Raw genomic sequence first — 26,930 nt, 5'->3', positions numbered from 1 at the left:
TGGGCAGAAACGTGTCGACTTACGTCCACTCTGGAAATGACCTGGTCATGGACGGGGGATTCCTTCTGTGATCTCCCAGCGGTCCACCTCCAGTTGTCTCTCCGGCTCTCCATAATGAAGCCGCCATTGTTACTCCGTCGCCGAGCGATGGACGGCGCCCTGGAGACGTTGCTTGGGAGCAGGGCAAACGTCTCTGAAATGCGATGCCTGCTCATCGTACTTGGCAGCTCGGCTTGTTGAGCTGAGTGGGCGAGAAGAACGCCAATGATGCAGTTACTATTACAATTTTTTTATTTTTTTTTAAGGCAGGAGTGTTGACAGAAATGTGATCCCCCACCCAGGGGGTGAAGAACGGATCTCATTCCGGCTTGGTTGTCAACCTCCGTTCCTCTCCTTCGGCTCCGCTCTGTTTCCCTTCCTTTGGGGTGCTCGGATCGCCACAATTTTGGGGGGGGAACGGGGGGGAAGGTTGGCATCTTGTGGGCCAAGGCTTCTGCCCCTTGGCAGCCAAGAGACGTTCCGGAGGTTTTGCTCCCCACTTGAAGTTGGCAGTTGTCCACCTTGTAGTGAGGGGGAGGCCGAGGTTTAAGGATGAGAGTGGCACCTGGTAATGGCCTGGTAATACACACCAGGGCAACCTGCCCACATGTCAAAGATGCTAGTTGAGTAAAAGCAGATAAATCCCGGGTAATGCCACCCTCGGCCCCAGCTGTCTGCGGAGACCTTGCACTCAAAAGAGTAGACCTGGGTGACTTTGGGAAGCTTTCGCTGCCACCATCTCGAGCAGCATCTGATAACATCTTCAGCTTCTGGTTTAGAAGAGCCAGATACGGGTGGTCGTCGACTTACGACTATTCGTTTACAGATTATTGCAGTGATGGCTAACCTTTTTGCCATTGCGTGCCAGGAAGGGGAGGTAGGGGAGGTTCGCGAGCGTGCATGTGCCCACAACCATAATTCTATGCACCCCGCCCTGCGCATGCATGCATGACCCTGCCCCTCCCCGTCCCCCGCTCCTGGCACACAATGGCCAAGTAGGCCCATTTTTCTTTCCCACCTGGCTCCAGATCCTCTCTATGCATCTGGGGAGGGCAAAAACAGCCTTCCCCACCACCTTGGAGGCCCGAAATGACCCATTTCCCAACTTCTGGTTGGACAGGAAGTGACATTTTTTGTTGTTCTCAGCCTCCAGAGACTCCTAGAGAGGCTGAGCTGGCGTGCCAGGTGACATGGCTCCGTGTGCCATCTGTGGCACACGTGCCATAGGTTCGCCATCACGGAACTATTGCATGAGCCCTGGGATTCTGCAACCGTCATAAGTATGAGCCAGTTGCCAAGCATCTGAATTTTGATTATGTGACATGGGGGCTGCTGCAACGGTCATAAGTGTGAAAAAATAGTCATAAGTGGCTTTTCATTGCCATTGCAACTTTGAACGGTCACTAAGTTGAACTGTTGTAAGTTGAGGACTACCTGTATACGTAGTCTTTGACTTAAAACCATTCGTTTAAAGACTGAAGTTACAATAGCAGTGGAAAAAAATTGACAGGACTGTTTCTTGCACTTCCCGAGTCGCAAATTTCGATTGCTAAGCAAGACTGCCTAAATGAGCTTGGTCTCGCGTTACGACCTTTCTTGCCACAGTTGTTAAGCGAATCACTGCAGTTGTTAAATAATACAGTTGTTAAGTGAATCGGGCTTCCTCGTTGATTTGTCAGAAGGTCGCAAAAGGGGATCACACGACCTCGGGACGCTGCCACCGTCATAAATATGAATCGGTGTCTGAATGTTGATTATGTGACCGTCTTATGTGGGTTTGTCTCGTTTAATGAAGAGAAGGATTGGGGAGGCATGATAGCAGTTTCCAATATTTGAGAGGCTGCCACAAAGAGGAGGTGAGGTCAAATCATTTTACAAAGCACCAGAAGGGCAGGACAAGAAGCAATGGATGGAGACAAATCAAAGAGAGAAAAAAACCTGGAATGAAGGAGAAACTTCCTAACACTGAGGACAATTAAGCAGGGGAACAGCTGGCCACCAGAAGTTGTGGGTGCTCCATCAATGGGGGGCTTTGGGAAGAGATTGAACAGTCACTTGTCTGAAATGGTCTAGGGCCGTGATGGCGAACCTATCTATCTATCTATCTATCTATCTATCTATCTATCTATCTATCTATCTATTTATTTATTTTTAAATTTGTATACCGCCCTTCTCCCTGAGGACTCAGGGCAGTGAACAGCCAAGTAAAAACATAAACTACAAACACTAAAATACAATTAAAAAGATATATATAAATTTGGCCCCATGATTGAAAATAATAAGAGACAATTAAAAACATTTTAAAAAGTGTTAGGCCAGCCCGGCTTGCTGGAAAAAGAAGGTTTTAAGAACCTATGGCACGCGTGCCACAGGTGGCACGTAGAGCCCTTTCTGCAGGCACGCCAACCCAGCTCCACTGCGCATGTGCACACGCCTCCCACCGGCCAGCTTATCTTTGGGTCTCTAATGCACATGCCCTGGGGGGCAGGACGCATGTGCCGGGGATGCTCACATTGCATTTGGGGGGGTTTGCACATCCCCCATGCCCCGTTTTGGGCATGAAAGACGACCTGCACCAACCTGGAAGCCAAAATGGGGCACAGGGGGATGTGTACGCATTTGTGGGGCGGGGCACATGTATGTGGGGGCACACACATTGCATTTTGGGGGTTCGGGCACGTGCGAGTGCATTCGTGCGCGCATGCACATGCTTTGGGCACTCGGCCCCAAAAAGGTTAACCATCACGGGTCTAGGGTCTCCTGCTTCAGCAGGGGGCTGGACTAGAAAACCTCCAAGGTGCCTTCCAGTTCTATTCTAAATTCTAAACGTGGCCTCTGTTTCCCTTTGCAGGTCTTGACTTCAGAAGAACTGGGCACAGGCTGGGCCACCCGAAGAAGAGATTTAAAATGTCTCGGGAAACGTATTCTTACGATGTTCCCGATATGTGCCTTGACTTCAAAGATATGAACGACGAGACCATTAACATTGATGCCTGGTTTGGTGAGTACCCGCTCCACGGCTTGGGGGGTGGGGGGGTGAGGGGACGTGCCGCCTGCCAAGAGGCCGAAGTAACTACTGGCCTCTTTCCTGAGCCTTATCGATGGGAAGGGCCGGGGGCTTTATGAGTGATGCTCCACCATTGTTTCTTTGTTTATATCCCATCTTTCTTATTTTTACCACCCAAGGCAGCAAACATCTCCAACACACCCTCCTCCCATTTTCTATACAACAACAGCCCTGTGAGGTGGGTTGGTCTGAGAGAGCGCGTGAGTGGCCAGCTGGGTTTCATGCCTAAGCGGAACTAGAACTCACTGTTCCCTGGTGATAGGCCTAAAGTTTTCTAGCTGGCTTTCATGCTTTCATGCAGGATTAGAATTCCCTGTCTTCCAAGGAGTGGCAAGCTGGGTTTCATGCCTAAGCGGAACTAGAACTCACTGTCTCCTGGTGATTGGGCCAAAGTCACCCAGCCATTTTTCTTGCTTGCGGTGGGACTAGAACTCCCTAATATTCACTGACTCCTAATGATTGCCCTAAAGTCCTCTAACTGGCTTTCATGCTTAACGCAGGACTAGAACTCACCATCTCCTGGTGATTGGCCTTAAGTTCTGTAACTGGCTTTCATGCTTAAGGCAGGACTAGAACTCACCATCTCCTGGTGATTGGCCCAAAGCCACCTAGCCAGTTTTTGTGCTTATGGTGGGACTAGAACTCCCTGTCTCCCGGTTTGTAGTTTGATGCCTTAACTGCTAAACCAAACCGACCCTTTAGACTGGGCGCAGGGAGGTTCTTGGTGATTGGTCTGCTTGCCTCGCAGCGAGGACCCTGCTAGGATCGTAACTATTTTTGCAGATGTCCGATCTGCCGCCTTGATGACCCCAAGAGCAGAGATGGGTACGTCGGGCATCCTACCCAAAGCCTTATCATCGAGGCCTAACCTTCCCTGGGCTGTGGTCTCACCCATGATGAAATCAGGTGAGATGCTTCCTTGAGACCTGACCTTGGACTCCTTTGTTCTCTTAATCCCACCAACATGGAGTCTCAAGGCATTCCTTGAATTCTGAGGCACCATCCCCTTCTTCTTTGGGCCGCATCCCGGAGTCCCCGCTAGCCGTTTTAACATGGGCGCGGCAAATTGTGGGCACTCGGCCTCTGGGGGTGTCTCTCTTGGACTTTAAAATGCCGGGTCTCCCACGCGGAGAGTTCAGATGAGCTACTATCTCGTCCTCTCTTGAGGCCACCCGAGGCCCTCTGGATGCTGATAGCTCCTCTTTGGTGTGTGAGGAGAGCAGACTACGAAAGGGCTCCGAGTCTCCCCAAGTGTCCACGTTGGTCTCTTCCAAAATATAATTCCATTCTTCTCCAGGAGCTTACAGTCCTGGTGAGGACCATGCTTGGTTCCATGATCTCTGCTTAGATCTCTCGCCTGAGAAATATCCTCTATGTCTCCTTACCTTTAGATGAGAAGGAGAATGGGAATCAAGAGGTGGAGCTGGCAAACGAAGGCCCAGCCAATGTGGTTCATTCCATGGCGGAGTGGCACCCAACCAGGCAAGAGAACCCACCGCCTCCAGGAAGGTAAGACTCTGCTTCTTCTTGAACACCGTCCTGGATGGAGTCCCCCTTCTTCTGGAATGGGGCTGTTCCTTCAGCTTTCGGGCTCCAGAACTGCCTCTTAACAAAATAACAAGAGTTGGAAGGGGCCTTGGAGTCCAGGGATCAGCAACCTGTGGCTCTGGAGCCACATGTGGCTCTTTCATCCCTCTGCTGTGGCTCCCTGTTGCTGTTCTGTCCCCGTCTCACACACGCACACAAACAGACAGCCGGGGGTTAAATAAACTGGCAGACAACCAATTCTTTCGATAAGAGGATTGGCAGCAACCCAGTAGCTGCTTGCCAAGACTTTACTCCTAAACAAAATACACACAGTTCAAGAATTGTCAAGTCCAGTCCGTAATTAAATCCAAGGCAGATAATGTTGTTTCCAAAGATGCAATGTGACTCGATAGTAGTTAGTTTTGTCCGTCACAGAGTCTGAATGGCCACCTCACCCCCTTTTATACCCTGTGGGGTGTGGTCCAGTGACTCAGCTTAATCTCTGGCACGCCTCTTCTGTTGCGCGCGCTTATCTCTGCGACGCTGCTGAGGATCCAGCCAAGACTCATTACCCTCATCACTGTCCACCTGTGGCTGCATGGACGTGCTTGGCCCCGGCCCTATCTCTTGCCCTTTGGTGGACACCGAAGGCATTGCCAGAGAGGAGGGTCCTGGAGAGGGAGGCCTTGCCAACTCCTCTCCTTCACTCTCGGAGTCCTCTCCTGCCGATGACACAGGCTCAGGTAACGGAGCCACAACAGTTGCTGGTCGGCTCCACAATTGATAGGGCTTTCAGTTAGGATAGGTAGAGGAAAAAGGACGCCGTGCTAGGAGGAGACTCTATGGTGGGGAAACCGACTTCCGATCGGCAGAGTAAAAAGAACACTGTGCTAGGAGGAGACTATATTGGGGGAACCGGACTTCCAGTCGGCTCCAGAATTGAATGGGGGCTTCCAGTTAGGACCTTTGTGGCTCTTTGAGTGTTTAAGGTTGCTGACCCCTGTTCTAGTCCAATCCCCTGCTGAAACAGGAGACCCTACATCCTTCTGGACAAATGATTGTCCAATCTCTTGAAAACCTCCAGAAGCACCCACAATTTCTGGAGGCAAGTCGTTGCGCTTATGAATTGTTCCCACTGTCAGGAAATTTCTCCTTGGTTCTAGGCTGATGAGACTTAGGGAATAACTTTATTGTCACTTTAAATGTATATTAATTGGCATACCTTAAAGTGAAATGTCATTGCATACAGCTCTCAAAGGGTCACCACATCCAATATACACTACATAACTATGACAAACAAACAAACAATTACGTGTATACCCGCATATATGACACGGAGAAAACAACACAGTACCTGGCGAGAGAAACGAATCTTGTGGGTTTACTAGACGGATGGCCTAGGGAACAAAGCTGTTGCAGAATCAGGTAGTCCTGTGAGAAATACTTCGAAACCTCCCAGAGAGGAGCAGCAGAAACAGACAGTGAAGTGGGCGTGTGGGGTCTCTAACAAAGCTTTGAGCTCTAAGCACATAGCGTTTATAAGCAACATCCTGAATAACAGCAAGCTTCCTATAATCTTCTCCACAAAACTCCCTTAACAACTCTTTTGCTCAGCGATTTTTTTGGCTCAATTGTGGTCGTAAGTAGAGGACTACCTGAGCTATCAGTATGGAAAGAATGACCAATCCCGTTTGTCCAGCACATTGTCCGCTGAAGGGCTTGAGATCGTCCAGCTTCTATACCTGGAAAGGCTAAACTTACCTCTCTTGCCTTGCGAGAATGGCCGGTGGGACTTGAAGGGGCTCCGCATCCTGGCACAGCCGAAAGGCAACGACCAGCCTCTCTCTCTCTCTCTCCTCCTCCCTCCCTCTGTCTTTCGCTCAAGGACTCCTTTTCTTCCCCCCCCCTTTAGGGTGGCCAAGAAGCTTTCGGCCCGGCGAAAGAGTGCCCAGCGTCGGATTATGGCCAAAAGCCACGCAGAGAAGGTTGCCACCACCTTGGCCAGCAAACAAGAACCCCCTCCTGTGAAGAAACAGAAAATGTAGGTCTTTGGGATAACACCGGCACTTAGACGTAGATACCGCCCCACAGTGCGTTAAAGCCTTCTCTAGGCGGTTTACAATGATGGCGTTATTGGCATCTTGCCCCCAACAGTCTGGGTCCTAGTACATATTTATCTTTCCTCTTACATTTAAATTTAATGTATTACAACATTTTCCCCATATTTCTTATTTTTATTTATTTATTTATTTATTGGTTCGATTTATATGCCGCCCTTTTCCAGAGACTCAGGGCGGCTTACAATGCATTAAGCAATAGCCTTCATACTTTTGTATATACCTGCTTAGTAGGGCTTTCGGCCCCCACCCCAAGCGGTGTCCTTTTTTTAATACAAAGTCAGCTTATTGCCCCCACAATCCGGGTCCTCATTTTACCTACCTCGGAAGGATGGAAGGCTGAGTCAACCTTGAGCCTGGTGAGATTTGACTTTGCAGTAATTGCAGGCAGCTGTTGTTACTTAACAGCACTTTAGTCTGCTGCACCACCAAGGCAATTTTATTTTTTTTTTTAATTTGATTTATATGCCGCCCTTCTCCGGAGACTCAGGGCGGCTTACAATGCGTTAAGCAATAGCCTTCATCCTTTTGTATATTTATACAAAGTCAGCTTATTGCCCCCACAATCTGGGTCCTCATTTTACCTACCTTAGAAAGGATGGAAGGCTGAGTCAACCTTGAGCCTTGGAGAGATTTGAACCAGCAGAAATTGCAGGCAGCTGTGTTAATAACAGGGTGCACTAAACCACTGTACTATCAAGGCTCTTTTTTTTACATTTTACTCTTTTTTTTACAATTTTTACATTGCCTATTGTCTATATTCAGTCCCTATCCATCGATAAAATTGCCCCATATGTTGTAATACTCCGATTCTTCCTTCGCTCTAATTGCTAATGTTAGTCTACTCATTTCTGCACATTCTACTATTTTCTTAATGAGCTCTCCCTTTGTAGGATTTTTTTCTGCTTTCCGATTTTGTGCAAATACCATTCTTGCTGCCATTATTACATGGATAATCAAATATGTATTTTCTTTACTAAAGATACCCAACAGGAGCAGCTCCGGTTTAAGATCCATGTGTTGCTGTGTCATTTTCTCTAGACATATTTGAATTTTTGCCCAATAATTTCTCGCTTCTGGACATGTCCACCACATGTGATAGTACGATCCCGATGTCTGGTGGCATTTCCAACATTTAAATTTAAATGTAAGAGGAAAGATAAATATGTAGTTGGCAGAGCTTGCCTGCAATACTGCATTCTATCCATTGCCTCAACAGATATAGAATAGGTGATGATGATAGATATATAGTTGGATGGATGGAGGGCTATAGATGAGAGACAGAGAGAGAGAGAGAGATTATATATGCACACACACACATACACACATACACACACATATGGTTTTTAAATTGGAGTTTTAACTTGGGGTTTTAAATTTTGGCCGAAACTATTTAATTGATTTTAATTACTTTTAATGATGATGTCTGTATATTTATGTTTTTAAATTGGCTGTACACCGCACCGAGTCCTTCGGGAGAAGGGCGGTATATAAATAAAATTAACATTAACATTAACATATATATATATATATATGATAGAGAGAGATGATAGAGAGCGGGGTAGAGCATTAGCACTTAGACTTCTAGACTGCTTCACAGTCTTTACAGCTCTCTCTAAGCAGTTTACAGAGTCAGCACATTGCCCCCAACTATCTGGGTCCACATTTTACCCACCTCGGAAGGCTGAGTCGACCTTGAGCCGGTCAGGATTGAACTGCTGGCAGTGAGCAGAGCTAGCCTGCAATACTGCATTTTAGCCACTGCGCCACCACGACTCAGAAGGAAGGAATAGCAGTAGCAATAGTCCCTAGACTTATATACCGCTTCCCAGTGCTTTACAGCTCTCTCTAAGCGGTTTACAGAGTCAGCACCTTGCCCCCAACAATCTGGGTCCTCGTTTTACTTTGGAAGGACGGTAGGCTGAGTCGACCTTCAGCTGGTGTGGATCGAACTGCTGGCAGATGGCAGAGTTAGCTTGCAATACTGCATTCTAGCCACCAGATACAGAATAGGCAATGATACCTTGTGTGCTGGATTGCTCTGTCCGATAAAGTTAGGCTCCTGATAAAGGAGAATGTTGGTAGCTCAGCGTTGAAATGTGGTCTCCGAGCTTGGGGGTTTTCTTGCAGGCACTTCATGACCCATCTTCAGTGTTAGAAGGGAGGACGGTGCGCAGAGTGGAAAAGAGGGAAAAGGGAGGAAGAGGAGAAGGTGGACTGTGGGGTTCTTGGTACCCGCTGAGCTTGGGTGTTTTCAGACGTTTCATGACCCATCTAGATAGCATCATCAGTGCTAGAAGGGAGGAGGGTTTGAAGACTGCAGGAGGAGGAGGACTCTGGGGTCCTTGGGGGTGCTCTGAGCTTTTTCTCGCAGACCTTTCAGTCCCCAACTAGGGAACTAGTTGCCAGCTAGGGCGCTCTAACTCTTGAAAAGTGTTTGGAGGCTACAGTTGGTCCAGAACGCAGCCGCGAGAGCTTTCGTGGGTGCGCCTAGATTCACCCACATTACACCAATTCTCCGCGAGCTGCACTGGCTCCCTGTTGGTCTCCGGGCACAATTCAAGGTGTTGGTTATTACCTTTAAAGCCCTACATGGCTCAGGGCCAGGCTATCTTCGAGACCGCCTTCTGCCGCATAGCTCCCAGCGACCGGTAAGATCCCACAGAGTTGGTCTCCTCCGGGTCCCGTCAGCTAAACAATGCCGACTGGGGGGCCCGTGAGGGAGGGCCTTCTCTGTGGCTGCCCCAGCTCTCTGGAACCAGTTACCTCCTGAGGTCCAGACCGTCCCCACCCTATTGGCCTTCTGGAAAGCGGTGAAGACCTGGCTTTTCCGGCAGACCTGGGGCCGTTGATCTCGCTTTGTGATCTGACGAGATCCGGCCATGAATGGCGTGAACGGGTTTTAATGTCTTTAATGTTTTTAATTTTTAAGTGTTTTTATAGTGATTTTTTGAGTGTATTGTGAGCCGCCCTGGGTCTTCGGAGAGAGGTGGCATATAAATTGAATAAAATAAAATAAATAAATAAATAAATAAATAAACAAACAAACCCCATCAGACCTCGGCTCTTCCCTAGAGAATGTGCCACAGCTTTGCTCTTGGGCACACAATGAGCCTTGGTGGCGCAGCGGACTAAAGTGCTGTTTTAAATAGCACTTAGCTGCCAGCTGCCTGCAATTACTGCGAGTTCAAATCTCACCAGGCTCAAGGTTGATTCAGCCTTCCATCCTTCCGAGGTAGGTAAAATGAGGACCCGGATTGTGGGGGCAATAAGATGACTTTGTATTAAAAAAAAAAAAAAAAAAACACCGCTTTGGGGGGGAGCAAAAAAGCCCTACTAAGCAGGTATATACAAAAGTATGAAGGCTATTGCTTAAAAGCATTGTAAGCCGCCCTGAGTCTCTAGAGAAGGGCGGCATATAAAGCGAATCAATAATAATAATAAACAATGTCCGTGGAAACCAGGGCCATGGCGTTAGTGCAAATAGTGAGTAAGCGCCCTGTTCCCTCTCTAGCTCCGCCAGGCGTGCCAAGACGTCTAGGCACTACGACGTGGCTCAAAAAGTGAGGTAAGGCCGATCTTCAGGATCACGTCCAGGTGCCGGTGTTTGAGGTTCCTCACCCACATCTTGTTGTTAAGAGGAACACGGTGGGGAGTCGAAGGCCTGTCTTTTGACCCATTCCTCTTTTCCTTTCTTTCCTTCTGTCCGTGCACACCCTCCACCCTTCTCTCCCCCCCCCCCCAAAACCCAGGTCTAACCATCGGGAAAACCTGGGGGAAATTGATCTGAACCGAAACGTCTTGCCAGAGAACGCACAAGACCCTGTCACACCCGATGCACACAAGTAGGTGGCTGGGTTTAGAGGTCTTCTTCTTCTTCTTCTTCTTCTTCTTCTTCTTCTTCTTCTTCTTCTTCTTCTTCTTCTTCTTCTTCTTCTTCTTCCTCTTCCTCTTCCTCTTCCTCTTCCTCTTCCTCTTCCTCTTCTTCTTCTTCTTCTTCTTCTTCTTCTTCTTCCTCTTCCTCTTCCTCTTCCTCTTCCTCTTCCTCTTCTTCTCTTTTTCTACTCAGGATCTGGGTGTTTGTCTGCATGCATTTTGGGGGCACGTAACACAGGAGGCCGGTTGTAATTTAAAAGGCTTGTCATCTGCCGGGAAGGCAGGAAGAAGTCAATAAGTTTGTAAAATCCATTCGGAAAGCTGTACAGGTAGGCTTCGGTTTACGACGGCCGTTCAAAGTTGCAACGCCGCTGAAAAAAAGCAACTTCTGGTCAATTTTTTCACACTTAACGACCATTGTAGCATCTCCGGGGTCAGGTGATCAAAATTCGGACGCTCGGCAATTGACTCGTATTTATGACGATTGCAGCGTCCCGTCTGTGTGTGTGTGTAATGTTTTACACACTTTTGCGACCTTCTGACAAGCCAATTCGATGGGGGAGCCAGATTCACTGAACGACAAGTTTTGTCTTATTCAGCAACTGCTGTGATTCACTTAACGGTGGCAAGAAAAGTCGTAAAATGGGGGGCAAAACTCACTTAAGAAACGTTGGACTCAGCAACAGAAATTCTGGGCTCCATTATGGTCGTAAGTCGAGAACTACCTATATTTATTGCTGATGTAGTGCAGGACAGCCAAACGCAGTTTTTCCCTAATCTGTTATCTTCTAAGCGTGTTGGATGATAGATAGTTCTTGACTTACAACCATTTGTTTAGTGACGGGTACTGGAAAAAGTGACTTAAGATGGGTTTTCACACTTCCTTTTTTTTTTTTTTTGAGAATTTATTTTTAATTTTAAAACAAAAACAAAACATAAAACCATCATCTTTCCAAACAATTACAGACAGCGAGTCGAACGGTTCATATTCTATTGTGCGTAAATCAGGGTGGATTTGATTTAAATCGAGTTGATTTAAATCACAATTTAAATCATGATTTAAATCACTAGTGAAAAGGCTTGATTTAAATCAACTCGATTTAACTCATAATTTTTAAAAAGCAACTGTCATCTCTGCTACTCCTTTGACCCAGTGTTGACTCACCAATAGTCCCAGTGTTGCAGAATATACAGCCTCATGTTACATAACTCAGCTCCATTTCATGCTGAATAAACTAAATTGTTTATGTATCTTAAATAGTTTAAATAGTTAGGCCTGGCCTAACTTTCCCTTTATATTGCTTTTGATTTTGTTTTAAACTGGGATGTCTTGAATTATCTAGGACCAGAGTGTTTAGTATATTTTAATTGGGTTTTTTTAACGTTTGTATTACATGTATTTTTATCTTTCGCTGTTCACCGCCCTGAGTCCCTCAGGAATAGGGCGGTATATAAATTTAATAAATAAATAAATAATAAATAAATAGAAAACTATCTTACGATAGATTTTTACCCCAAAAGTTGTTTTATTAAAATAAATTCGATAAAAATCAAAAAAATCCGATTTAAATAAAAAAAAAAATCTGATTTTTTTTGAATTTTTTAAAAAAATCATTGATTTTTATCCACCCTGGCGTAAATCCATTTCTAACAGAAACTCATATCTTTTATAAAAAAAAAAAACATCAAGATATTTTATCTTTACATCAACCCCATATTTTATACTTCAGTTCCATGATTTATTGATAAAACAAATCCCATATCAAATAATATTGTTTCTCTTCCTGTTCTCTAATTTCAAATGTCAATTTACTCATTTCAGCACAGTCCATAATTTTCTTAATAATCTCATCATCATCAAGGTTTTCACACTTCCGACTGTCGCCGTATCCCCACAGTATCATGTGATCAAAATCCAGACACCTAGGCAACTGATTCATATTTATGACGGCTGCAGTATCCCGGGGTCATGTGATCCCCTTTTGCAATATTCTGCCCAACACGAATCAACGGGGAAGCCAGATTCACTTCATAGCCGTGTTTACTAACTGAACATCTGCAGTGATTCACTTCACTTTCTCGTGGCAAGAAAGGTTGTAAAATGGGGCCAAACTCACTTAACCACTGTCTTGCTTAGCAATGGCAACTTTGAACTTAATTGTAGTCGTACATCAAGGACTACCTGTACAGCTCCCAGAATTGCTACCTTGCACGACCAGCAGTTAAGAATGCTGGTACTTGAGGTCCAAACTACCGTGGAAAACCCACGGTTCAAATACCATATTTTTCGGAGTATAAGATGCACTTTTTTTCCCCCCTAAAAGAGGGTGGAAACGTTGGTGCGTCTTATACATTGAATATACATTTTTGGCCTCCCAAAGCCCCGCCTTGCTCATCAATTAAAATCTCAATTTTAATTGGTTTTAAATGGGATTTTAAATTTGGGGTTTTATAAATTGGGCCTATTATTTAATAATTTTAATTATTTTTAAATTTTGCCTGCCTTTGTGTTTTTAATTAGGCTGTACACCGCCCTGAGTCCTTCGGGAGAAGGGCGGTATAGAAATTAAATAAATAAATAAATAAATAAAATGCCTTCCGTCGTTCCCTGAAAACCCATCTTTTCCAGCAAGCCTGGTTGGCTTAAGAAGAAACTTTTAAATTCTTTTAATTAGTCTGTGATTTTTTAACTTTCGGGCCAAAATTTATATATATTTTTAAATGTTTTAATATTTGTATTCTATGTTTTTTATCTTGGCAGTACACCACCCTGAGTCCTCAGGGAGAAGGGCGGTATATAAATTTTAAATACAAATACAAATACAAAAATCCCATTTTTGCAAAAACGGGCCCATTTTTTGCAAAAACAGGGTGTGCAGAGTATTTGGGAGGCCTGCCAAATGGTCCTGGGAGCCGGGGAGGGCAAACAACTTTTTTTTCTTACTTACCTCTTCAAAATCTTGGTGCCTCTTATACACCGTCTTATAGTCCAAAAAATACGGTAAATCCTTGAATTTTTGGAGAGGAGTTTTGTTTGGAACTGTTACCCTTCACAGCAGACACGTCGTATCCTGGGGAACGCCGAATGTTGGCTGCTACAGATAATCCTGTGTCATCTTTTTAAGGTAGAAAGCAAGTGTAGTTTTTAAGGTAGAAAGCAGTAAAAAGCTCTCCGGGCTTTTTTTAACAAGACGGAGATCAAGAACTTCTGAAGCCGTCTTGTGCTGTCTTGATGATCTATTGCAGAGATCTTCAAATTTGGTCACTTGGGGACTGCAACTCCCAGAATTCATGGTTGGCTGGCTGGGGAATTCCGGGAGTTGAAGTCTAGAAGTCTTAAAAGTTGAATTCTGGGAGTTGAAGTCCAGAAGTCTTAAAGTTGCCAAGTCTCAAAATTGAAGATGAATGGAGACCCCCTGATCTATCACAATGTCTCTTAACCTCAGCAACATTCAGTTGTGTGGACTTCAACTCCCAGAATTCCCCAGCCAGCTATGGGTAGAGGAAGAGGTCATCCTTCGTGCTGGTCTTCTGTTACAGTCCTTGAAATACATGCTGGCTCTAGGCAGCTCATTCATTTAAAGGCACCACTGTGTTTTCGTCTGCAGGACGAAAGGTCCCTCCACTAAAGGGAAGTCCACTGAGGAGCTGGAACTGGAGAAGATGCAGCAATTGCAACAGGAAGTGGCAGAACTGCGGAGGAAGAATGAGGAGTCTCTCAAAGTGGCCATTGCTGGACCAGGTGAGATCTTGGTGGGGTTGTGAGACCATTTCCTCTGAGAGTTAAGACTCTTTCCTTCTGGTTTAGATGAGAATGTTCTAGTAGAAGAGAATATTTGTAGCTCGGTTGAATTGTTTGGTCCTTGGAGCTCTCTGAGGTCGGTTGTTTTTCTTGTAGACATTTCATTACCCAACTAGATAATATTATCAGTGCTAGAAAGGAGGGGGATTTGTGGAATGAAGGAGGAGAAGCAGACTGTGGTATTCTTTTGGTGGTTTTCTTACAGACGATGATGTTATGAAACTGGGTATCATCATCAGTACTAGACCGGAATGGGGCTTACAGACAGGAGGAGTCCTCGGTGATCTCTGAGCTTGGTTGATTTCTTGTAGACGTTTCGTTTCCCAACATCTTTAGTGCTAGAAGGGAATGGGGTTTGCTCTCTCTTGATATACAGTTCCTTCTAGCACTGACGAAGTTCCCTAGTTGGGTAATGAAATGCCAGCAAGAAAATAACCAAGTTCAGAGAGCACCAAGGACCCCACAGTTCTCCTCCTCCTCCTTCCTTGTAGCCCCAATGATGCTTCCTACCTTGATCATAATATGTCTGCGAGAAAACCCCCAAGGACTCTACAGTCCTATCTACTCCCACCTCCTCTTCCTCTTCTTCCTCCTCAAACCTCCCTCCCTTCTAACACTGACTATGCTCCCAACCAGGGCCGGATTTAGATGAAAGAGGCCCTAGGCTATTCCACTTATGAGGCCCTTTCACCTATAGTGAAAGTGTAATTTTAATTTTGCTAACAATTTGAATGTAGGCCCCTCTTGATCTTGAGGCCCTAGGCTGAAGCCTAGTTAGCCTATAGGAAAATCCCTTCTCCGGAGACTCAGGGCGGCTTACAATGCGTTAAGCAATAGCCTTCATCCTTTTGTATATTTATACAAAGTCAGCCTATTGTCCCCACAATCTGGGTCCTCAATTTACCTACCTTAGAAAGGATGGAAGGCTGAGTCAACCTTGAGCCTTGGCGAGATTCAATCTTACTTTAATTGCAGACAGCTGGTGTTAATAACAGGGTGCTTTAGACCACTGTACTATCAAGCCTCTTCCCCTCCTCTTCTTCCTCCTCAAACCTCCCTCCCTTCCAGCACTGATCTTGTACCCTACCTGGGTCATGAAACGTCTGGAAGAAAAGAGCCAAGCTCCACAGGCCACCAGGAACCTCATTTGCCTTTGAATTGCGGCCTGGCTGACTTGTCCGATCTCCTTTTTTTTCCCCCTGGTCAGGGCAACCCGTGAAGACGAGCAGCCACATTACCAAGCCCATGGATTTCCACTTCTGTACCGACGAGCGGCACAAGCAGCACGGCGAAAGCCAGCGGGGCGCAGAATACAAGGAGATGGATTTCGTAGGCGCCCTAAGGAAACACCCACCGTCTCCGGTGAGAGCCTGCGGCTGGGGAGGATGGGTTGGGGGGCCACTTGGTCAGAGCTGCACATTGCAGAGGCGACGAAGGGCAGGAAAGCGTCAGGGTGGAAAACCAGAACAAGGCAGGTTTGAGTCCTGTGCGGGTAGTCCTCGACTTAACGACCACGACGGAGCCCCAAAATTTACGAAAGGGAGAGAGGTTTGTTCAGTCGTAAGTGTGAAAAGTGGTCATAAATCACTTTTCTCAGTGCCGTTGTAAGTTCGAATATTTCCTAAATGAATGGTTGTCAAATTCCTTGACTTGCAACAGTTCATTTAGTGACCAAATTTACAACAGCGCTGAAAAAAGTGACTTAGGACCATTTTTCACACTTATGCCCATTGCAACATCCCTGTGGTCACGTGGTTTACATTCGGATGCTTGACAAGTGTCTCACCGTTGTGACGGGGTCCCGCGGTCCCCTTTTGGGGCCTTCTGAGGAGCAGAGTCAACAGGGAAGCCAGATTCACTTAACAACCGTGTTAGTAATTCAACAATCACAGGGATTCACTTAACGATGGCAAGGAAGATAGTAAAAATGGGTCAAAATTCACTTAACAACTGTCTCGTTTGGTCACATACATTTTGGAGCTCAATTGTAGTCGTGAGTCGAGTAGTGAGTAGTGTGCCTCTAATGCCCCTTCCCTGTGTCAAAATGGAAAATTGTAAACAAAACCCAAAAAACTCCTGTAACATGGCACCAAATTGCCTCCATACATTCTTAAAATAAGAGGCAGCTTTTTACGGAGTTGTCTCTTCATTCCTCCTCCCCCGCCCCCGAGCCCCCCTCCCCATCTCTCATCCTCTGATAATTTTTCGGCCTTCTCCGGAGTTACAGCCGGCTTAAATTTCACTTGCGTCGAGTTGGAAGAAGGGGGAAGATTGACAGGCCAATCTTTGAGCGCCAAACTTTGATTCCGATGGAAAAAATCCACTTGATCGAGCAATTACGATGCAGCTCCTCTTTTGCAGTCCCGGCTGTCCAAAGGACCCACAATCCCGAAGCCTTTCAACCTCTCCTGCGGGAAGAAACGCAAACTGGACGAGGCCTCCGCCCAATACGTCCCGTTGGCCCAACAGGTGGAAAACTTTCAGAAATGCACCTCTGAGAGGTACCAACTGCGGAGCCGGAAGGAAGAAGAAGGTAAGGCTAACGGGATCTCATTTCTGCGGCCTCTGTCGTGGGCTGTTATGTGAGTCACTTGGGGTCTGGGGTTCTGAATGGTTTGGGAAGCGTTTGGTCTGAGCATGTTGTGGCCCCTTCGCGGCCTGTGCAGCTAGTAGCTGATTCGGACAGCAAGGAGGCTGGTGTGGTGCTGCACCAGCAGCCTGTGCAGCTGGCACTCGAGTCAGACAATGAGGAGGCTGGAGAAGATGTGCCAGAGGCGGGGATTCAGCCAGGGCCTTCGGAACCTCCAGAAGCTCCCTTAAGTGAAGAGGAAGAAGAGGATGGGCGCGCAGAGCTGCCAAAAGGCAGGAGTGGCTCCTCAGGAGGAGGTCTCCTCGAGAGTAAGGCTTGGGGCTAATTGGCCACTCCCTTAGCCTATTTAAGGAGGAACACCGACTGAAGCAATTTGCAGGGAACAACTTCATTCACATACCTTCGTGTCTTGTTTTGCTTATCTTATCAGCTTCCTGCAAATTGCTTCTGGGCATTCTGCCAACCACAGTAAGCTTTCAGTTATTATTTTTTGAATTCTTGGCAGCTGTTAATGCAATTAATTAACAGCTGTTGTTGTAAAAGACTGGTTTATTCAGTAAACTAAAGTTTGAACGGACTTTGTGTGTGCTGCGTTCTTTGGGGTCCGTAGCTGGGGCAGAACAGAGCGTTAAACCCGTGCCCAGCTCAGCTTCCTTCCCTTTTGGGCGTGGGAGAAATGGCTGGGATAGTTGGGTTTATTGGCAGAGCATCTTGAAACGTCTGATGGGGGAAGGATTAACTTGGGGGGCGGGTCTCCAAACCTGGAAACTTTTAAGACTTGTGGACTTCAACTCCCAGAATTCCTCAGCCAGCCACGCTTGTGCTATTCTTGATGATCTATTGCAGAGCTCTCCAAACTTGGCCACTTCTGGACTTCAACTCCCAGAATTCATGGTTGGCTGGCTGGGGAGAATTCTGGAAGTTGAAGTCCAGAAGTCTTAAAGTTGCAGAGTTAAGAGACCCCTGAAAGTGCTAAAGGGCCAGCTACTATCTTCGCATTGGGGAGAGGGGTGTGTTTTTCTTCCAAAGGCCATCTGTGAATTGTGGGGAGGGGGTTTCCCCTTAAGTTGAGAGGACATAAAGTGATCCTCGACTTAACGACTAATTGAACCCACACTTTTGGTCGTCAGTTATGATGGTGGTAGACCTGATTACCATATCACTGGGAATGATTTGACAAGGGTTTTTTTTAGTGATTGTTAAGTGAACCTATTGCCTGTTTGGTCTGGTGGTTAAGGTGCTAGGCTAGAAAGTGGGAGAAAGTGAGTTCTAGCCCCGCCGTAGGCATGAGAACCACCTGGGTGACTTTGGGTCAATCGCCAGGAGACAGGGAGTTCTAATCCTGCCTTAGGCATGAAAGCTGGCTAGGTGACTTTGAGCCAATCACCAGGAGACAGGGAGTTCTAGTCCTGCCTTAGGCATGAAAGGTAGCTGGGTGACTTTGAGCCAATCACCAGGAGACAGGGACTTCTAGTTCTACCTTAGGCATGAAAGGCGGCTGGGTAACTTTGAGCCAATCACCAGGAGACGGTGAGTTCCAGTCCAGCCTTAGGCATGAAAGCTGGTTGGGTGACTTTGAGCCAATCACCAGGAGACAGGGAGTTCTAGTCCTGCCTTAGGCATGAAAGGTAGCTGGGTGACTTTGAGCCAATCACCAGGAGACAGGGACTTCTAGTTCTACCTTAGGCATGAAAGGCGGCTGGGTAACTTTGAGCCAATCACCAGGAGACGGTGAGTTCCAGTCCAGCCTTAGGCATGAAAGCTGGTTGGGTGACTTTGAGCCAATCACCAGGAGACTGAGTTCTAGTTCTGCCTTAGGCATGAAAGGCAGCTGGGTGACTTTGAGCCAATCACCAGGAGACGGTGAGTTCCAGTCCAGCCTTAGGCATGAAAGCTGGTTGGGTGACTTTGAGCCAATCACCAGGAGACAGGGAGTTCTAGTTCTGCCTTAGGCATGAAAGCCGGCTGGGTGACTTTGAGCCAATCACCAGGAGACAGGGAGTTCTAGTTCTGCCTTAGGCATGAAAGCCGGCTGGGTGACTTTGAGCCAATCACCAGGAGACAGGGAGTTCTAGTTCTGCCTTAGGCATGAAAGCCGGCTGGGTGACTTTGAGCCAGTCACCAGGAGACAGGGAGTTCTAGTTCTGCCTTAGGCATGAAAGCCGGCTGGGTGACTTGGGTCAATCACCAGGAGACAGGGAGTTCTAGTCCTGGCTTAGACATGAAAGCTGGCTGGGTGATTTTTAACCAATCACTAGGAAACCGGGAGTTCTAGTTCTACCTTACAGCATAAAAGTCAACTGGGCCAATGACTGGGTGACGGTAAAACTGGCAATTGGTTGAGATTTGCCTATTTTATCCTTCGCTTGTGTCTAATTTCTGCCATCTTAAATTCAGCCCCACATTTGGGGCACAATCGTTTTGGGGGAATAAATTGAATTCATAAATCAATCAATAAAATTAGAATTAATTTCCTCCCCCCCCTGTGTATGTATAAAACTCCCAACGTTTAGCTTCACCCTTTCGCCTTTTCGATGCCGATGGCCAGCCTCTGCTATTCTCTCTCGCCTTTCTTTGGCTCAGGTCCAAGCAGGCCTTTAAAACCCCGACTGACCAACCCCAAAACTCCCCGCCTGGAAACCAGGAGCCGCTTGAGACCCACCACCTGCAAGAGCGCAGCTGAGCTGGAAGAAGAGGAAATCTCAAAGCTCCAACAGTGAGTTTTTTTTAAAAAAATATTTATTGCGTAAATTAAAACTCCAGTGTGGCAAAGAAAACATTCAATCAGAATACGGCTGGAAGGGACCTTGGAGGTCGTCTAGTCCAACCTGGTGCCCAAGCAGCAGACTCTATACAATTTCAGACAAAAGGCTGTCCAGTCTCTTCTTTTTTTTTTTATTGAAAAGTTTTACAAAAAAAAAAAAAATTTCCCCCCCATGTTCCCCCCACCCTTTCCCCCCCCCTCATCCCACCCTCCCCCCCAGACTTCCCAGAGCAAAATACAAGGTATTTCATTTAATCAATCATAAACTAGATTAATCTACTTATCCTCAAAGTACTAACTCCCCCCCTGAAACCTTAACTCCACTATAGATAACCTAATACTTCTAATACTAACATTCATTCATAAGCTATTGATATTTTCTTGTCTGATATTTATTTTGAATATAATCAGTCCATCTTCTCCATTCCGATACATATCTTTCTTGCGTGTGGTCCTTCAAATACGCTGAGATTTTCGCCATTTCTGCTAGGTTTGTTACTTTCAATATCCACTCTTCAATAGTAGGCAAAGAGTCCTTCTTCCAATATTGAGCTACCAACAGCCTAGCTGCTGATATTAAGTTCAAAATCAATTTAGTCTCTGATACTGTGCAGTCCGTAGTTATGCCCAATAGAGACAATTGAGGAGTAAATTTCAACCTTCTTTTCAAAATGTTCTGCATCACCCACCAAATTTTTATCCAAAATGCCTTGATTTTCTTACAGGTCCACCATATATGATAATAGGTTGCATCATTACATTCACATCTCCAACATTTAGCTTGCAAATTCGAGTACATACATGATAATTTTTTAAGATCTAAGTGCCATCTATAAAATATTTTATAAAAATTCTCTCTCAGATTTTGTGCTTGCATAAATTTAACATTTCTGACCCAAATCTTTTCCCACGTTTCCATCATCACTGGTTCCTGAAAGTTTTGTGCCCATTTTATCATACAATCCTTAACCAATTCCGTTTCTGAATCTATTTCCAATAAAGCATTATACAACCTTTTAATATGCATCTGACTTTGATCTCTAATCTGTTTCACCAGATTTTCCTCATTTTGCATAACCCCAATTTTTTGATCCTCCATCCATCTAGCTTGGAGCTGACCATACTGAAACCAAGTATAAATTATCCCTAAATTATCTTAAAGACCTCGCCCCCATCTATTCTCTGCCTCCCGAGTCCTAGCTGATCGGGAGAAAATGGGGATTTTGAAGTATCCTTCCCCTGGAGTGTGGTGGGAATGGAGATTTTACAGTATCTTTCCCCTGCCACCCCCACCAAGCCATGCCATCCTTCATATTTGAAGGATCGTTCGAACGAAAGATACATATTGGAATGGAGAAGATGGATTGATTATATTCAAAACAAATATGGGACTAAAAAGTTGCAAATAGTTTATGAATGAAATATTTAGGTGAATTCTTATATTATTATATTTTGGTATATATGGGGGAGTTAAAGTGTGAGGGAGAGGTAAGAGCTTATAGTTAATTTGCTTATGTTTGCTTATGTTTGTTAAATGTTATACCCTGTATTTTGCTCTGGGAAGTCGTGGGGGGGGGAGGGAGAAGGGAATGGGTGGGGGGAGGAAGGGGGGGGAAATTTGTTTGTAAAAATATTTTAAAACTTTTTAAATTAAAAAAAAAAAAGAAAAGGTAGTAAAAAATTTTGAAACCCACCCACTGGACTGGATCCCCATGTCCAGTGCCCTGAACCACAGAGTACCTGACTTTATCCTGGAGAACCTCACCTGCCTGCTCCCCGCCCCCTCCGTCCGTCCCAACAGGTACCGGTTCAAAGCTCAGGAGCTCAACCACCGCATCTTGGAGGGCGGCCCCCTCCTGCCCAAGAAGCCCCAGGTGAAAGAGCTGACCAAGCCCATCGGCTTCAACCTGGAAATCGAGAAGCGGATTCAAGAGCGAGAGACCAAAAAGGTCCAGGAAGAGGAGCACTTCGAGTTCCATTCGAGGCCGTGCCCCACCCGGATCTTGGAAGACGTGGTGGTAATTAAAATGCTTTTGAAGCCCACCCCTGCCTTGTGCATGTCGTTGGTGTGTTTGTTGTATAAGCTATATGCTGTGTTTCCCCAAAAATAAGACCCATCCCGAAAATAAGCCCTATCCCAAAAATAAGCCCGGGGGAATGGGAGTGGCTCCTTGGCGCAGCGCAGATACCTGTAAGTACGAGCACGGAGGCAGAGGTGGGGTGGAGAGACAGGTGATCTGGATGTGCTGTCCAGCTGCCTGCCTCGCGGGAGGCTTGTCGGGTGCCACTGGCAGCAGGGAGAGGCAGAGGCAAGGGGGAGAGGCGATCCCAACACGCCACTCACTCCATCCCACTGTCTCTCGGCTTGCTTGCGGCTGTGTCGCGATCACCTGTCTCCCCCCGCCCCCAGTGCCTCTGCCTCCGCCTGCTGTTGCTGCTGCTGCGCGAGCCTCCCGCGAGTCAGGCAGCCACGCAGCACGTCTGTATCGCCTGTCTTCTACACTCCCTCCCCCCACCCCGGCCTCTGCCTCCATGTGGTATTTACACTGCGCCTAGGAGGCCGAGGCATGATGAGAGCTTGGTCCTTTGCAGCTGCGGGCAAGCAGACAGTGGGATGGAGAGGGCGGGGCCAACAGCTGCGCTCCCACTTTGGTCGGCTCCCGCACTCGCCGCCTCCTTGCACTGGAAAAAAAAAATAAAACCTCCCCAAAAATAAGTCCGAGTGCTTATTTTCAAGCCCAAACGAAAAATAAGACCAGTGGCAATTCAAAGATGCTTTAATTAGGGCAACTTTCGGAAACTTCACAACCAGGTCTTATTTTCGGGAAAACACAGTACGCTTGGGATCCCCCCGGTCACTTGACTGGACAGAACGGGGAGAGATCCTCGGAAGGCAAAATGATCTGTTTCCAAGAAGAACAGAATCTTCGTCTGATAGAGGCTTAAACTGAGGTGGTCGGGGCTTCATTGTAGAAAGATCTGCCCGTCCTGTCTCCTTTTGTGCCGAGAGACGGTGGCTGGTCTCCGGCAAGGAATTCGATGCGCTTGGTGGGACCCTGGCTGGGGCTTCTCCACCCTGTGGCCTAACCAGGCAGACTTCCCATGGCTTCCTCCCCTTCCTCTCTTGCAGGGTGTTCCAGAGAAGAAGCAGCTTCCCATCACAATCCCCCAGTCCCCGGCATTTGCCTTGAAGAACAAAGTGGGCGCCCTGGTTAGAGAGGAACAGAAAGAAAAGGTATCGGTTGGGCATCGGGGGTGGTTGGGCATGCCGGGGTACTCTGCGCTCATGGTTTCTCCCTCCAGGCTGTTCTGAACCCCGGTTGAACTCCTGGGCTGAGGAGGTTTTATGCAGCTTCCCCGGACTGGTATTGGCACTGAAAACTGATTTTCACTCCCCATCTTAACAAATCCCCCTCCCTTCTAGAACTGATGATGTTCCCTAGTTGGGTCATGAAACGTCTGCAAGAAAATAACCAAGCTCAGAGAACACCAAGGATCCTATAGCCTTCCTTTTCTCCTCCTTCTCTTTCTCCTCCTCCTTCCTTCCTTTCTTCCTCTCCACAAACATCAAACACCACTCCCTTCTACACGGATGATGTTATGTAGTTGGGTAATGAAATTTCTGCAGGAAAAAAACAACCTAGCTCAGGAAGCACCGAGGACCCCATGGTCGTCCTCCTCCTCCTCTCCTCCCGTTTTCCTTCTCCACTCTGCACACCCCACTCCTTTCTATCGCTGCTGATGTTTTTTTGTTTTTTTTTAAATTTGATTTATCTGCCGCCCTTCTCCAGAGACTCAGGGCGGCTTACAATGCGTTAAGCAATAGCCTTCATCCTTTTGTATATTTATACAAAGTCAGCTTATTGCCCCCACAATCTGGGTCCTCAATTTACCTACCTTAGAAAGGATGGAAGGCTGAGTCGACCTTGAGCCTTGGCGAGATTCGAACCTGCAGTAATTGCAGCAGCTGTTTTTAATAATAGGGTGCTTTAGACCACTGTACTATCAAGGATGTTGCCTAGTTGGATCCTGAAACATTTGTAAGAAACCCACCAAGCTCAAACAGCTCTTAAGGGCCCCACAGTCGTCCTCCTCCTCTTTCCCCTCCACTTCTCCTCCTCCTCCTCCTCTTCTCCACAAACCCCACCCCCTTCTGGCACTGATGATGTTCCCTAGTTGGTTCATGAAACGTCTGTAAGAAAACCACCAAGCTCAGAGAGCACCAAGGACCCCACAATCCCCCTCCCCCTTCGCAACCCCTTCCCCCTTCTATCACTGATGATGTTACCTAGTTGGATCCTGAGATGTTTGCAAGAAACCCACCAAACTCGGAGAGCACTAAGGACCCCACAGTCCTCCTCAGCAAACCTCATTCCCTCCTAAAACTGATAATGTTACCTAGCTGGGTTAAGAAATGTCGGCAGGAAAACCACCAAGCTCAGAGAGCGCCAAGGATCATTCTCCTCTCACCCTGATGCCCGTTGCAGGACTCCCATGGTCCCCTGATCAAAATCTGGGCATTTGGCAACCAGCATCTATCTACAATGGTTGTTCTGTCCCCCGTCCTCACACAGACAAATGCAATATCCAACACACCTGCCAATAATATATTGTATAAGCAGACCAGAATTCCCTGGCAGATGAGAGTTCTGGCAGGTACTTGTAAAACGCCTGCCAAATCCAATTAGCACTCCCAAAAAGCAGGAGAGGCCTTATCTGCAGTCCGTTTCCAGAGCAACAAATTATCCACAAGAATTTAGTCCAAAATATATCTGAGCCGAAGTGCAGGATTCAAGATGTGACTCTTTAGAGTTTAAACGTTTGTCCATCACAAAGCCTGCTGAGCAATCACGCCCCCTTTTATCCCTTGTGGGGCGTGGCTCAGTGACGCGGCTCAATCTCTGGTCCTCCCACGCCTCTTCCTTTGCTGCTCATGCTTCTCCCTCTGACGCTGCCTGGGATCAAGCCAGGATTCATCATCCTCGCTCCCTATCAATGGGTGCTCCGATATGCCTTCCTCCTGGCACATTCCAGGCTGTTCCTCCTGGCCTTCGGAGGGAACCTGAGGCATTGCCAGAGAGGAGGGTCCTGGAGAGGGAGGCCTTATCAGTTCCTCCCCATCACCTTCTGAGTCCTCTTCCTCTGTTAGGACAGGCTCGGGAGTCGGGGTCGCAACAATGGTTGGACCGTCCCAGTGTCATGTGATCGCCATTGGCAACCTTCCCAGCCGGTGTCCGACATGCAAAGTCGACAGGGGATGCCTGATTCAGTTAGTAACCACAAGACCCCAGCAAGAAAGATCATAAAATCAGGGGTGACTCATTGAAAACGACCTGCCTGCAAGGGAAATTCTGGTGCCAATTTCAGTCATAAATTGAGCACCAGCTGTATTGTGCCTGGCACTGATGCCAGCAATGAACCTGCCCATGCTAAGACTGGTGTCCCTGGGTCTCCCCCAACAGTGGCCTGTGATTCTCTCCCCTCTTTTTTCTTGCGAGCTGCTGATGCCGGGGTCTCTTGCAGGTGGAGGAAGTGGCCCATGTGATTAAAGCGAAGCCGATGCCCCACCCAGGCGTCCCCTTCAAACCCAAAGCCGCAGAGCCGAGGCTGGTGGAAAGCTGCCCGTTCTCTTTTGACGCCCGGGACAAGGAGCGGCTGCTTCAAAAAGAGAAAAAAATGGAAGAGCTGCAGAAGGAGGAGGTAGGTGCCAATTAAAGCGGTACTTCCTTTTTACTATTTCTTTGAGAAATTCATTGGCTGCCTGTCTTGCCATGGGTATATAATTAAAAGAAAAAGAAAAATGAAAGGAGTGTAAACAGAACAGATGTAAAATAATAGAACGATAAAATCAGCAATGACAAGAAGACTTCACGACCATAATTGAGCCCAAAATCTCTGATGCAAAATGAGGGAGTTGTTGAGTTTTGCCCCATTTTAGGACCGTTCTTGCCACAGTTGTTAAGTGAATCACTCCAGTTGTTAAATTGTTAACACGGTTATAACATGAATTGGGCTCCCCCATTGACGTTGAGTTAGACTTAGAACAACGTTCTTGTCACTTTAAATCTACAGTAACCGGCATTCATTAAAATGAAATTTCGTTGCGCACAGCTCTCAAAGGGTCATCACATCCAATATATACTACGTAAACATGACAAATAAATAAATACAAAATTATGCCTATACCCACATACATTATATGACACAGAGAAACAACAGTAGTTCAGATGTATACATGTGCATGGCAAGAGAAATGAATCTTGCAAGATTACCAGGCGGATGGCATTGGGATCAAAGCTGTTACAGAATCTGGTAGTCCTGCTAGAAATGCTTTGAAACCCCCTCCCGGAGGGAAGCAACAGAAACACACCGTAAAAAGGGTTTGTGGGGTCTCTAACAATGCTTTGAGCTCTAAGCACCTAGTGCTTATAAGCAGTATCCTGAATAATAGGAAGCAAGCTTCCTATAATCTCCGCTGTCCTCATCACTCTCTGTAGGGACTTTCTATCTAAAGCACTGATGCCACCAAACCAAACAGGGATGCAGTTTGCTAAAACGCTCCCAATCGTGCCTCTGTAAAAAGCGGCCAGGACTAGTCCTCCTTAGCCATGAAAGCCGATTGGGCGACCCTTGGCCAATCACTAGGAGACGGTGATTTCTAGTCCCGCCTTAGGCATGAAAGATGACTGAGTGACCTTCCGTCAGTCTCCAGGAGATGGAGAGTTCTAGTCCCACCTAAGGCACGAAAACCAACTGGGTGACTGAGCCAAGTTTTTCTCTCTCTCTCAGCCTGGCCCACCTCACAGGGTTGTTGTTGTGGGGAAAATAGGAGGAGGAAGCTATGTTGGATATGTTCGCCACCTTGAATTATTTGAAAAACATAACGGCAGAATATAAACAAATAAATTACTTGAAATAACCGAAGTGGACATCTCTTCTGCCCCAGCTACAGACCCCAAAGAACGCAGCACACACAAAGTCTGTACAAACCTTAGTTTACTAAAATAAAATCAGGGTTTTTTTCAAACAAAGGCTGTTAATTAACTTTCTTAACAGCCTGCGAGAATCCAAAGAATAAATAACCTTAATCTTACTATGGTTGGCAGAAAGCCCAGAAGCAATTTGCAGGAAACTGATAAGAGAACTAA

The 26,930-nt window shown here is 46.7% G+C and overlaps 1 protein-coding gene across 4 annotated transcripts in view; it reads left to right on the top strand.

Moving 5' to 3' along the window:
• TPX2 (TPX2 microtubule nucleation factor) overlaps positions 1–26,930 on the top strand; it is a 56,131-nt gene that overhangs the window by 14,899 nt on the left and 14,302 nt on the right. For 2 of the 4 annotated variants that reach the window (XM_087888956.1, XM_060692704.2), the window contains 12 exons: positions 2,891–3,040; positions 3,890–4,012; positions 4,498–4,615; positions 6,546–6,674; positions 10,503–10,595; positions 14,235–14,368; positions 15,636–15,790; positions 16,790–16,961; positions 19,602–19,734; positions 21,584–21,800; positions 22,913–23,017; positions 25,306–25,482. In XM_087888956.1, the coding sequence (XP_087745082.1) occupies positions 2,947–3,040; positions 3,890–4,012; positions 4,498–4,615; positions 6,546–6,674; positions 10,503–10,595; positions 14,235–14,368; positions 15,636–15,790; positions 16,790–16,961; positions 19,602–19,734; positions 21,584–21,800; positions 22,913–23,017; positions 25,306–25,482 (1,650 nt within the window). In that variant the 5' untranslated portion in view covers positions 2,891–2,946. The remainder of the gene's footprint in view (positions 1–2,890; positions 3,041–3,889; positions 4,013–4,497; positions 4,616–6,545; positions 6,675–10,502; positions 10,596–14,234; positions 14,369–15,635; positions 15,791–16,789; positions 16,962–19,601; positions 19,735–21,583; positions 21,801–22,912; positions 23,018–25,305; positions 25,483–26,930) is intronic. The other 2 variants (XM_087888958.1, XM_087888957.1) reach the window with 1 other exon arrangement.

The sequence above is a fragment of the Pantherophis guttatus genome, chromosome 3, assembly GCF_059756535.1.
Source record: "Pantherophis guttatus breed Tessera chromosome 3, ASM5975653v1, whole genome shotgun sequence".
NCBI lineage: Eukaryota > Metazoa > Chordata > Lepidosauria > Squamata > Colubridae > Pantherophis > Pantherophis guttatus.
This window is presented reverse-complemented; position numbering and strand designations above follow the sequence as displayed.